The sequence below is a fragment of the Camelina sativa genome, chromosome 6 (genome assembly GCF_000633955.1).
Source record: "Camelina sativa cultivar DH55 chromosome 6, Cs, whole genome shotgun sequence".
Taxonomy (NCBI): Eukaryota; Viridiplantae; Streptophyta; class Magnoliopsida; order Brassicales; family Brassicaceae; genus Camelina; species Camelina sativa.
Genome location: NC_025690.1, coordinates 10,597,517 through 10,610,532, shown reverse-complemented (window position 1 = coordinate 10,610,532; position 13,016 = coordinate 10,597,517). Strand labels below are relative to the sequence as shown.

At 40.5% G+C, this 13,016-nt stretch overlaps 1 protein-coding gene and 1 non-coding gene across 2 annotated transcripts in view; one reads left to right on the top strand and one right to left on the bottom strand.

Moving 5' to 3' along the window:
* Positions 2,362–2,435, bottom strand: TRNAV-AAC. Its single transcript has one exon. It is a non-coding gene; the product is annotated as a tRNA-Val (tRNA).
* Positions 3,172–13,016, top strand: part of LOC104698895 (pre-mRNA-splicing factor SLU7-A) — a 13,225-nt gene continuing 3,380 nt past the window's right edge. The window contains exons 1-4 of the mRNA XM_010414276.1: positions 3,172–3,329; positions 4,937–4,940; positions 8,416–9,353; positions 10,044–10,084. Of these exons, the coding sequence (XP_010412578.1) occupies positions 3,172–3,329; positions 4,937–4,940; positions 8,416–9,353; positions 10,044–10,084 (1,141 nt within the window). The remainder of the gene's footprint in view (positions 3,330–4,936; positions 4,941–8,415; positions 9,354–10,043; positions 10,085–13,016) is intronic.

Here is a 13,016-nt window from a genome sequence, read left to right as displayed (position 1 = left end):
CTTTTTTGGGCCGTTTGGGCCTTGACTTTTGGTATAGAAAAATGCTTCGGCTTTACCGTCTACTAAATAAAGTGGAATCTTCAAAGTCAAACCGAGTCGGATTTTTTTTTGGCATGGCATATTGACATGTCAACATATGAGAGAACACACATGTGTAATAACTAGGACCCCCCACCTTTAAGATTTTTTGGCTTGGTGGAATGATTTACATATCGAATCAGAACTGGAACAGAGCTTATCAGATTGTGGATAGATAGCACAAGAGCAAAGAGATGATGATGATTCAACGCAAGGACCTGGTAAAACTTCTGGTTCCAACACATGATTGAGATTTTCTTTTTTATAAACGTCTCATTAACAAGATCATGTCACGTGTCAAATATATTGATTATATGTTAACACGTATTTATCAACATAGTAGGACAGCTAATTATATTTACAGAATTTTACATGTTTATATTTAAATAAAATATTTTTCTAAATCAAAAAAGAAAACTAAAAAAATCAATATATTATTCATTGTATGCTAATTATATTACACATGTATTTTCAATAAAATTTGACATGTGTAAGCAAAAACTAATAAATAATACATGATTAGAGCAATACTAATATAAGTGAATAAAAATTGAAAAATAGTTATAATATTAATAAGTAAGTGATACTAAATCATGTGAATTGTATATTTTAAAATGAATACAAATATAAAAGCAAAATAGGAAGTACACTGTATATATTAAGATGACAAGTAAATTTGAAAATAAAATTACATCATGATGTTCGCAATTTTTTTTGTCACTATTCATCCCAATTTATTCCTTTCATTTTTACAATCTTTATTATTTTATTGTAAGTGACAACCATTTGGATACAATATGTGTGTTTAATGGTTGTACAACTTAGGAGATGTAGACATCTCTATGTTATGTTGTTTCCTTGTCGGATTCTTTGCTTGCAAATTTCGATGATGATAGTGACATAGTTTTTATTAGAATGACCTAATTTAGTTCTTGAGGAGTGTACCGTGTACATATATAGATCCTTCTTAGTCCTCTGAACTCCAGTATAAAATCGTATGGTATTAGTTTGTTGTTCCATATGTGACTGCATGTATCACATAAGATTAATTTGTAAATAAAAAGGTTTAAATCTATAATAGAGTAATGAATCTAAAGGTATTTGGATAACTATTTTGGAGATGAAAATGGAGTAATGTTGAAGAAGTCTTTTCGCCAAAATAGAGTTAGGTTGCAAATGGTCCTAGTTCTTCATCATCTAAAACAAATATTTATCTTACTTTATACACAACATATTGTTTTGAAAACAATTATAATCCCCAAAATATTGTTGCCCAAATCCTCTTCGTCACTTTGTCCATAATAACACATTTCCACTAGCAAACTAGTTTATTAAAGCCTAGATGTGTCTCTTAGCCTCTACTAATTCCAAGTGATTTATCACTAAACTCTATCGGACATGTCAAAAGTTTATTAGATTGTTGATTTGGGTCAATGAAATCTTCAAAACATTCAACAAATTGGTAACAACTAAACATCTCATGTGAGAACGCCTCTGTCATATCCACGGCATTGATTACAACATGTGAGATTCTATATCAATTATAGCTGACTTTTAAAATGATGCACATCAAAATAAAAGAAAACACTCATGTCCTCTTGAATTTAGTGCTAAATGAGATTTGGTAAAAGAAGACTCATCAATCAGCTTAGTGCTACAATGTCCGTAACAAGAAGAGTATATATGAAGAAGATATTACTCTAGCGTTTACATTGAAACAAAGAACATGATAGACAAACAAAACAAATATTTCAGAGGACGTTTGTACTTAGTCCACTAAATAATAGAAGAGACCAAAGAAAAAAAAATATGCTTAGAAAATAACTGAATAAGGGAACAAGAAGAAATCACTCTAGCCTTTGGAAACGAAGAAGAGACAAAATGTAGACGTTGTTTTGGCATAGAATTTTATTTACGACATTTTTTAGCTCAATTAATTCTTTGTAAGCAAGTAAGCTAATGACATCTCTGATTATATTCTTCCTTCGTTTATGTGCTTTGGTTTCTCATTTATATAAATTATATCCAAATTGCATGATCGTTTGATATACTTAATCCAAATTGCATTTGTGTCCATCGCAACGAGGAAAACTTCGGGGAGCATCACCTTGTCCTTAATGATGTTATTGGAAAAAGAACAGGTATTGTATTTTGTTAATTTAGAAGATTTTAGGGGCTTTTTTAATACGACTCACAAACATTGAAGAGATGTTATGTATGAAGATGTTAAATGTAACTCAACGGTTTTAATATAAGGGAAAACAAAAACAAAAACAAAAACAATGGCTTCGCCCGGGTTCGAACCGGAGACCTTCAGTGTGTTAGACTGACGTGATAACCAACTACACCACGAAACCTGCATGCCAATTTTACATTTCTAAGATTTATAACAACAAAACGTCCATGGAACAACCTCCAGCTCAATTTGGATGCCACCTTTGAAGCTCTACTTTTCACTAACGAAAACAAATGTAAGATTTTTGGAACACACAGTGTTTTCTTCTCGTATGTAACGGAAACGAACTTAGAATCGTGTGCTAATTGGACTTGTCCTACTTTAAGTTTTGTTTATTACATAAGTGTAGAGTATTACTAACGCAACGGAACAATGGCTTCTCCGATCCTCTTGTTTCTACACTTAAAAATTGAAAAAGAATGAAAGAGGAATTGAAGAAGACATGTGAGAAGCACATGACTTAAATTACTTGAAGACAAAGACGTAATTACAAGATATACACTTGGCATGTTTAGGTGATATTGATTTTTGATCCTCTACAAAAGCAACTGTCGAGAAAAAGAAAAAGGACACTCTTATGCAACAAGGAAAGATTACAAATTATGTTTTAGTTAAGTTAGAAATTTCATTAGTTTTTTCCTTTTCCGGTACAAAAGAATTTCCTAAAGAATTATGTTAAGCTCTAACTATAAATATATATGATTGCTCACGAGACAAAGATAAAACTTTCCCTTGAGAGTTTATTTAGGGTTCTTGGTTTCTTATCACAAATCCCACCAAACTTCATTCTTTGCAGCCTTTAATTTTCATTTTAATTGTTGCGTGCAAAGAGTATAAATCGAAACGACCTAACAACAATGGCGACAGCTTCAGTTGGTTTTAAGTCTAGGGAAGATCGTAGGAAGCAAAACGAATTAGGGGAAGCTCGTAAAGCAGGGCTTGCTCCACCTGAGGTAGACAAGGATGGAAAAGTAATCAATCCTCACACACCTCAGTTTTTGTCAATAGTTCCATGGTATATGATAGGTCCCAATCAGAGAGTAAGAACATAAGACACACGAGTTTTTCAATGGGTAGTTATGACTACCTCTTTTTTATTATTTTTTGGTTTTTATAGAAGAATAGAACTATTGAGTCCTAGAAAGATAAGAAGTGATAACACCAAATCATAGAAAACCAAATCCTGATAAGGAACAACCTTATTAATCGAAAGTCATAAAACGCAAAAACCAAAACCGATAACTCCTTCCTTCACTCGACCTAATCCACGTAGCGTGGATTCGGTCGCCGTACTCGCACAGGCCTGATGGACCGCTCATTCTGAAGCCCATCAATACCCTCTCCTCGAACAGCAGCCTTGTCCTCAAGGTGCACCACAAAATCCGGGAAACTAGCGACCAGCTGACGGCCATCCTCCCAAGTTGCATCCTCGAGTGACAATCCCTTCCACTTGACCAACAGCTCCGAAACCACCTTCTTGCCGGACTGGACCTCACGTTGTCGCAACACCGTTTTGGGCTGAAGATGAAGATACCCATTCTCCCGCAATGGTGGTAAATGCCCCGCAGGCGGGTCGGTCCCAACATACGGCTTAAGGAGCGACGCGTGAAACACCGGGTGAATACGAGAGCCTTGAGGCAACGCAAGTTGATAGGCGACCTCACCAATCCGTTCCTCAACCTGAAAAGGTCCATAAAACTTGTGAGCCAGCTTTTGGGATGTACGACGAAGGACTGAGCGTTGGCGGTAAGGTTGCAAACGCAAATAAACCCACGATCCACACTCGAAGGAAACGTCCCTACGCTTCATGTCCGCCAATTGTTTTGAGCGATTGTTCGCAGCCAGAAGATGACGCTGAAGCTCTGCTAGCAATTCATCGCGAGATGACAACTGCTCATCCACCTCCGCCATAGTGGACGAGCCTACCTTGTAACTCGGCATCGTGGGCGGCTCCCGACCGTACAAAGCTTGAAACGGTGTGGTGCCAGTCGAGGAGTGATACGAGGTGTTATACCAAAACTCCGCCAACGGCAAGAGGGAACTCCACTGGGTAGGTCTGTTCTGAACAAAACACCGCAAGTACTGCTCAATACAGCGGTTCACGACCTCGGTTTGCCCATCCGATTGAGGGTGGTAGGCGGTGGACATGCGCAATTGGGTTCCAGTGAACTTCCATAACTCTCGCCAAAAGAGACTTACGAAAATCGGGTCACGGTCACTAACAATGGACCGGGGAATTCCATGGAGCTTGATGATGGCCTTCACGAAATTAAGTTCCACTGTCCTGGCCGTGTATGGATGGGATAAGGGCACCAGATGCACGGACTTGGACAGGCGGTCCACCACCACCATAACCGACGTGTGCCCATCTGATTTCGGTAACCCATTAATGAAGTCCAAGGAGACATCTTCCCAAATGTTATCCGGTATCGGCAACGGTTGCAAGAGGCCCGCTGGAGCCAATACCGTAGCCTTGGCTCGCTGACACACGTCACACGATGCCACATACTCCTTAACAATGCAATGCATAGCCGGCCAATAGAACTGCCTTGCTAGTCAACGATAAGTCCGTAATACCCCAGAGTGTCCCCCCATTGGTGTGTCATGGTGCTCTTTCAAGAGCTACGTGACGAGCGGCGAATTAGGCGGAACCACCACGCGATTACGGTAGCAAACAAGATCATTCCTCCAAGAATAAGGGCTCCCCGGTTGGTCGCGAGCAAGATGAGAAATTTGCTCCATATATGGGTCCGCCTTAGCAGCTTCCCGAATATCCTCCCAAAGAGAGGTGTGCTGAACGTACACGGCATTAAGAACCGGGCTGCCAGACACCCTTGAAAGCGCATCAGCGGTGGAGTGTGCCTTACCGGGCTTGTAAGTGATTTCGTAATCATAACCCACCAGCTTACTCATCCACTTCTTCTGTTCTGGCGTTAGTATCCTCTGCTCCAGCAAGTAACACAGGCTCCTTTGATCAGTTTGAATAATAAACCGCTGGCCCCATCAAGTAAGGCCTCCACGTCCGTATTGCAATAACTATGGCCAACATTTCGCGTGCGTACGTCGACCACAACCTCTTAGCAACACCCAAATACCTGCTCATAAAAGCTATGGGTCGGTCACGTTGTGACAACACAGCACCTATACCATCACCGGATGCATCCGTTTGGACAACAAACGGAATGGTAAAATCTGGCAATGCTAATGTCGGGGTGGAGGATAATGCTTCCTTAAGCGTCGCAAAAGCTGTTTCAGCATCTTCACCCCACATGAAACATCCCTTACGGAGCAAATTGGTTAGCGGTTTTGCAATCACTCCATAGTCCTTCACAAACTTGCCGTAGTAACCAGTTAGTCCAAGAAATCCTCGAAGCTCTGTAATCGTAGTGGGCACCGGCCAATCCATCATCGCCTGAACCTTGGTCCGATCAACTTTTACTCCCTCTCCGGAGATGATATGGCCCAAGTATTCTAGCTCCCGATGACCGAAATCACATTTCTTGAACTTGACTGCAAGCTTCTGTTGTCGTAGAACTGCAAAGACTTGTCTGACATGCTCCACATGTTCTTCCCACGACCCACTGTAGACAAGTATATCATCAAAGAAAACCAGTACGAACTGCCGCAAGAGTGGCCGAAAAATATCATTCATAAGTGCTTGGAACGTGGAAGGGGCGTTACAAAGTCCAAAGGGCGTTACTAAGTACTCAAAGTGTCCATTGTGTGTCCTGAATGCCGTTTTCGCCACGTCCTCACTTGATGATAACCTGCTGTGAGATCTAGCTTGGTGAAAAACACAGCCCCATGCAACTCATCCAACATGTCATCCACTGTCGGTATTGGGAATCTATCTTTAATAGTTGCAGAATTAAGCGCTCGATAGTCGGTACAGAATCTCCAAGTACCATCTTTATTTTTCACCAACAACACCGGAGATGAGAAAGGACTTGAACTAGCCTGAATGATTCCTGCCTGCAACATCTCCTCAACCTGCCGCTCGATCTCGTCCTTTTGAAAGTGCGCGTACCGATATGGTCGCACATTTATCGGATCGACACCCTCCTTAAGTACAATCTTATGTTCAATGGAGCGGTGGGGTGGCAACGTCGTCGACGTCCGGAATAGGTCTTCATACTCAGCCAACAGCGCTCTCATCCCTTTGGGAATAACCCGCTCCGCTCCTTCTAGCGATGCCACTTGAATCGCAAACAAGTCTTGACCCCTTCGTACATCTCTCTCAACCTCATCGAGCTCTGCTTTCTGCAATTCTGACTGTACCCCTTGCAACTTCCGAGTTTCCCCTTCCCATTGAAACTCCATGGTTCGTGTGGACCAGTCACAGATGATACGACGTCCAGGCCAGCCAACGGTAGTGCATACAACGTCAACGCAAACTGTACTTCTCCTATCTTGATTGCAATAGAATCGATCTTTCCTTGGCACTGCAACGACTTACCATCCGCTACACAAACAGTGAATGGCTTCATGGGTCGGAGGGAAAGCTTCAACTCCCTAACCGTCCTTTCGCATATGAAGTTGTGGGTTGAGCCACTATCAATTAGTGCCACGAGTGAGTATTTACCAATCTGGGTTTGTACTCGATTAGTCTGAGGGGTGCTCCAGCCGGTGAGCGCATAGACGGTGATCTCAGGTTTCTCTTCACCATTGTCTTCCTCTGCTTCTCCACCAACTTCGTCATCCTCGCCATCCATGACGAACAATTGCGGCTGCTTACACCGGTGGCCTGGTAAGTACTTCTTGACACAACTAAAGCACAATCCCAAGGTACGCTTTCTTTTTAGTTCATCCCAGCTTAGCTTCCGTGGTGGAGGTACATTCGTCTCTTTTGCTGGAGAATTGGACTCCTTGAACTGACTTATCCGGTTTGGCGTGGTGGTGGTGAACGGTCTTGCTGCTGGTGCTCGGTACGGTACCTTACGACGCTGTCGTTAGAGCTGTTCGTCTTTCATTCAAGCTAGATTCAACACCTCGCGCAGAGACTTAGGTCGGAACATCCACACACTATCTGCAATAACAGGGTCAAGTCCTCCTACGAACGTTCCCATAAGCGCTTTCGGTGTCCAGCCCTCTACTTTGTTTTGCAATCTTTCAAACTCTCGCTGGTACTCCTGCAGTGTTCCGGTTTGCTGGATTTTTGATAACGCTGCATCGAAGTCTTCTCCATCAACAGGGCCGAATCGTACCCATAGTTCGTCCTTGAAGACATACCATGCGATATTGACCCCATCTTCACGTAAGGATTTTGATGTGGCCTGCCACCACTCATTTGCCTCATCCTCCAAGTGATAGGAAGCGAAACCTACTTTCTGCTCCTAAGCCGTGTGGTTGTAGTTAAAATATTGTTTGACTTTGCTGAACCAAGCCGTAGGATCCCCTCCCTTGAATTGAGGAAACTCCAACTTAATTGTCCTCCCTTGCGCAACCAGATACAGATTGTCGCCACGGTTCAGCGGTTGTAGCTGCTGATCTGGTCCCATGGGACGTTGGTTACCCTGTGCGGCAACGCCTCCTCCCTCTCGGCCAGCTGTCATCGCTTCTGTCAGCCTATTGATCGCTTCCTCCATGGTTTGAAATCTCTCGCCAAATCCTTGATTCAGCTGCTGCAAGTCTTCTTTTAACTCCACAAGGTTGGATTCCAAATCCTCTATCCTTTCCTTGTTTGTTCCCGCAATACTAGACGACAACTGTTGATGTAGTTTTGACACCACAAAGTGCGGTCCAAATCAAAACCAAGATAGAACTGCTCTGATACCAAGTTGATAGGTCCCAATAAGAGAGTAAGAACACAAGACACACGAGTTTTTCAATGGGTAGTTATGACTACCTCTTTTTTATTATTTTTTGATTTTTATAGAAGAATAGAACTATTGAGTCCTAGAAAGATAAGAAGAGATAACACCAAATCATAGAAAACCAAATCCTGATAAGGAACAACCTTATCAACCGAAAGTCATAAAACGCAAAAACCAAAACCGAGAACTCCTTCCTTCACTCGACCTAATCCACGTAGCGTGGGTTCGGTCGCCGTACTCGCACAGGCCTGATGGACCGCTCATTCTGAAGCCCATCAGTATACCAAGTCTAATTCTGAAAACCCGAGTCTGGAGCATCAAAAGAATTGGAAAACCGAAAACGTTTCCACAAAAGCATATTATCAAAGAGGTGCCAAGACTAACCAAGCCGAGAAATATCGCAAGGGAGCTTGTCAAAACTGTGGTGCAATGACGCATGATGTGAAAACATGTATGGATAGACCTCCTAAAGTTGGAGCGAAATACACAGACAAGAACATTGCACCTAATGAGAGAATCGAGAGTATTGAATTGGACTACGATGGTAAGAGGGACCGATGGAACGGTTATGATCCTTTGAACTACCATTTTGTGATGGATCGGTTTGAAGCGAAAGAGGAAGCACGAAAGAAGTATCTCAAGGAGGAGCACCTTAAGAAACTAGAAGAGAAGAACAATAACGATGCAACCAGTGATGGAGAGGAAGAAGAAGACGACGTCGTAAGGGTTGATGAAGCTAAGGTTGATGAGAGCAAGCAGAGGGATTTTGCAAAGGTTACAAAACGTGTTCGTACGACTGATGGTGGTAGCACAAGAACTGTAAGGAATCTGCGTATCAGAGAAGACACTGCAAAATACCTGCGGAACCTTGACGTCAACTCAGCTTATTACGACCCTAAATCTCGATCCATGCGTGAAGATCCGCTTCCAGATGCAGATCCGAATGATAACTTTTGTTTAGGAGATAATCAATATAGAAACAGTGGCCAAGCACTGGAGTTCAAACAGCTAAACACCTATTCATGTGAAGCTTTTGAAAAAGGACAGGACATGCATATGCAAGCGGCTCCTTCACAAGCTGAGTTGGTTTATAAGAGGGTTAAGGTTGCAAAGGAGAACCAGAAATCTCAGAGAAAGGACGCAATCATGGCAAAGTATGGTAATGCAGCTACAAAAGATGACATCCCAATGGAGCTTTTGCTTGGACAAAGTGTAAGACAAGTTGAGTATGACCGGGCAGGCCGGAGGATTATAAAGAGAGTTCACTAGGAAGATCCGCTGAAATATATTCGTTTCATTCTCTTTAACCATGTCAGCTGAAGAAACCTTATTAAGTTTCATTTAAATAACACTGTTTTAGTTTTGATAAAACAAATAACATTGTGGCTTTTCCTTTGAATGTTTACTAGTTTTTAGGTAGTTTTTGGATTTTGCTTCTTTGAAAATCTATTTTTTTACCCTTCAAGATTTTCAGAAAATAGATTTCCTTAACTTTAGAAAAACTAGTTTTTGGGTGGTTTCTTGCAATTTTAAAGAGAAACTAAAAACCATAATTTTGGTTTTTGTAAAAACAAATTGTTTTCAACGAGAACATGTTTTATATATTTTTGAGTTTTTTATTTTTTTATTTATTAATTTTAAATTTAAGAGTAAAAACTAAAAACCAAAAACCATCTAAAAACTAAATAACCATTCATGGCCTGATTCGAGTTTTGTTTTAGTAACAACTATAAGATTTGTCTTGCAAGACTAACCTTAAAATGACTTTGTATGAATCTTGGTTTGTCTACTGACTACAAAACCAATTTGCGAACAAACAAATAAAATAAAAAGATAGGTAGGATCGATGCCTTGATATTATTTCAATAAATTACTATATCTGATGGAAAGAAAAAAAAAAAAAAACTGTGTGAAAGACTTCACAAGCCAGCTAGCGGAATCAAACTCGTTCCTAATGAGCCTAGCCCTACCCTCCTGCACCCTCTTCACGAAGGATGTCTCGGCATTTAAAATCAACAGTCAACACCAATTTCTACAAGTCACACCCGGTTTATATGGATCTAAGAAGCGATCACGGAGCTAATTCCTTACGCTCACTCTGTTCTGCTCTCAAGTCTCAACAGTAATGGACTAATATGGATGTGTTTGACTTGACGGAGAAACTTCCTTGACGTACAAAGTATAACTGGAGACGTGTTCAATTTCTATTTCTTCCTTGGACCGTGCCTTTCAAGGTCGTTGATCAACACACTTCGTTAACGGGATGGCCTGGGTCGATGGTGGTATTTTACTTTTTTCTTGGGAAAATCCCATTAACAACCATCAAAGTGGCAACGACTTCCAGCTTAAACTTCCAAACTATTATACTCCCAACTAAAACCACCAAAATGTCAAATTTATTAAATCAAAATTTCTCGCATTCATGTTCGTGTGGGTCAATATTTATCACCGGAACATTTAACTCCGTTAACAGAAGAGTTCACCCCGTCAACTGAACAATACCTCTGTTCGTTCTATTAACTAACATGCTTTTTCATAAATTAGGATTTTCTTTGTAGTTTTTTGTGGTACCTTACTAATGTTTAACCTAATTTTTGCTCTAGATTTTTATCAATTTATAAGTGTATTGATCAACAACCTTGAAAGGCACGGTCCGGGGAAGAAATAGAAATTAAACAATAGCTGAACGTGTATGAACATTCACACATGAACTAAAAGCATTAATATAGCATCTAAGACCTTCTCCATCGGGGTTATTAATGGGGTTGTTAGACCTTCTCCATCGGGGGTTATTAATGGGGTTGTTAGTGGGGTTGTTAGAGTTTATTAGGAAAAAAATAAATCTGAAGAAAAGAAAAAATCGAAGGGAGCCCCTTATTTAATAGCCTCAACTCTGTTCTAAGGGACGCTATGTGTTCTTATTTTATTGGTCGAGCTGAAAAATACAAAAGGGTAAAAAAATAAATCAGACGCAGAAGAATGATTTTTCGTCTCTCACTTTCTCTCTTTCTCCCTTTCTCTCCTTCTCTCGCGATCAAAGTCTTGATTCGACAAAGGATGTCTGCTTTAATCGGAGGTTATAGAATCAGTCTCGTGTTTGGTCGGAGGCGATTTGACACGGCTGAGATCTTGGTGTATATTTGACACGGCTGAGATCTTGATGGAGGCGATTGTAGCGGAGGCGATTTGAATCATCGTGGAGATTGTATTGGAGGCGCTGCAAAGGGGAAGGCGATTCAATCAGAAGAGATTGGATCAATCTGATTGAGAGGGTAAGTTGCTCAGTTCAATTGTAAGATTAGGTTCTTTCACAGCGCCTGACAATAGAGACGACAGGTTCTTGGCAGCTCGTTTGGAGAAACAGTTTATCATGGAAGCCACACTTTTATCTCAACTAAGCCATCCGAGTGTCGTTAAGGTGATTTATCTTTATGTTATATTATGTCATTTTGGTTGTATGAAATAAGATTGATGCCTTTTGGTGTGATGGTTTGTTACTTTTCTTCTGATTGATGATGTCCTGATGCAGTTTGTGGGAGTCAGTACTGGAAACTGTACCATCACGGAGTATGTATCAAACCAGAGAACGTGTTAATCGAAAAAGAATTTCACTTGAAGATTGCTGACTTTGGCATAGCGTGCGAGGAGGAGTACTGTGATGTTTTGGGTGATAATACTGGAACTTATAGGTGGATGGCACCTGAAGTGATAAGACGGATACCACATGGAAGGAAGTGTTATGTTTATAGTTTTGGGCTTATTTTATGGGAAATGGTAGCTGGAGCTGTTCCATATGAGGAGATGACTCCTTTCCAAGCTGCTTTCGCAGTCATGCACAAGGTAAATTGATTCTACATCTGCTTGCAGAGATTGAAAAGCTATAGGATTGCTGTTGATTTTTACACCAACTATGCCTAGATTAGGATTTGATTTGATGACTAAGTTAGAGCATTATTGTTCAGTAGATCTAAAACCATTTGTAATTTGTGTTTGATATTGGCCAGAATATTAGGTCGGTGATACCGAAGGATTGTTCCAAACCTCTTACGCCATGGCCATGACTTTCAAGATGTTAGCTCAGCACCCAACTTGCTGTGACACTCTCCTGCAAGGTAACAATAAAATGAATCTCAGTATACATATTTTTTCCTATCCGCAAAGTCAACTCTAAATATCTCTCTTGATTCATCTCTCAGAACATGTTCGGATAAAAGCAAACAAATGGGAAGGAGAATATCTTACAGTGGAAGATGTGAAAAAGATGAAGTATAGTTGGCAAGTTGTTCGTGAAACAATGGGATTATCTCCTCCAATCTTTGGTTCCTTTAGAAAAGCAGTTGCTGATATTGACTATGGAGGATTCACAATCCCCAAAGGCTGGAAGGTATAACACAACCATCTCCCCCTAGCTTCTTTAATTTCTAATCAAAACTCTGTTTCTTTCATCACCATGAGCTAACATTGGAACAGTTTAAGAAGTCTCTGACAAACGAAGGAAGACTCAATCTTTTGTCGAGCCAGATCTTTCCAAAACTAAAGAAAGGTCCTAAATTCTGGATTCATAAACTGGCATCAATCCATCAGCACCACAGCGATGGCGGCAGCAGCACCAGCACCTTAGGCTCAGCCTTACCTAAGCCTAAATTTGCTTGAAAGACTCTGTGATTGACTCTTATTTTTTTTTTGTGAATAGGAAAAAAGAGCCAGTGGTTATGTTTTTGTTTATAATTAACTGTCTCCATCTTACTTTTCATTGGGTTGGCTTCGTTTTTGTTAAGTCATCTCTTTTATGTTTTTCTTGAAATTGATTCGTTTTGTTTGGAACAAACAAAGGCTTTTAATAAGATTTGATAAAGATAGTCTTAAAAAAGATTGAAGCAAAAGAGATA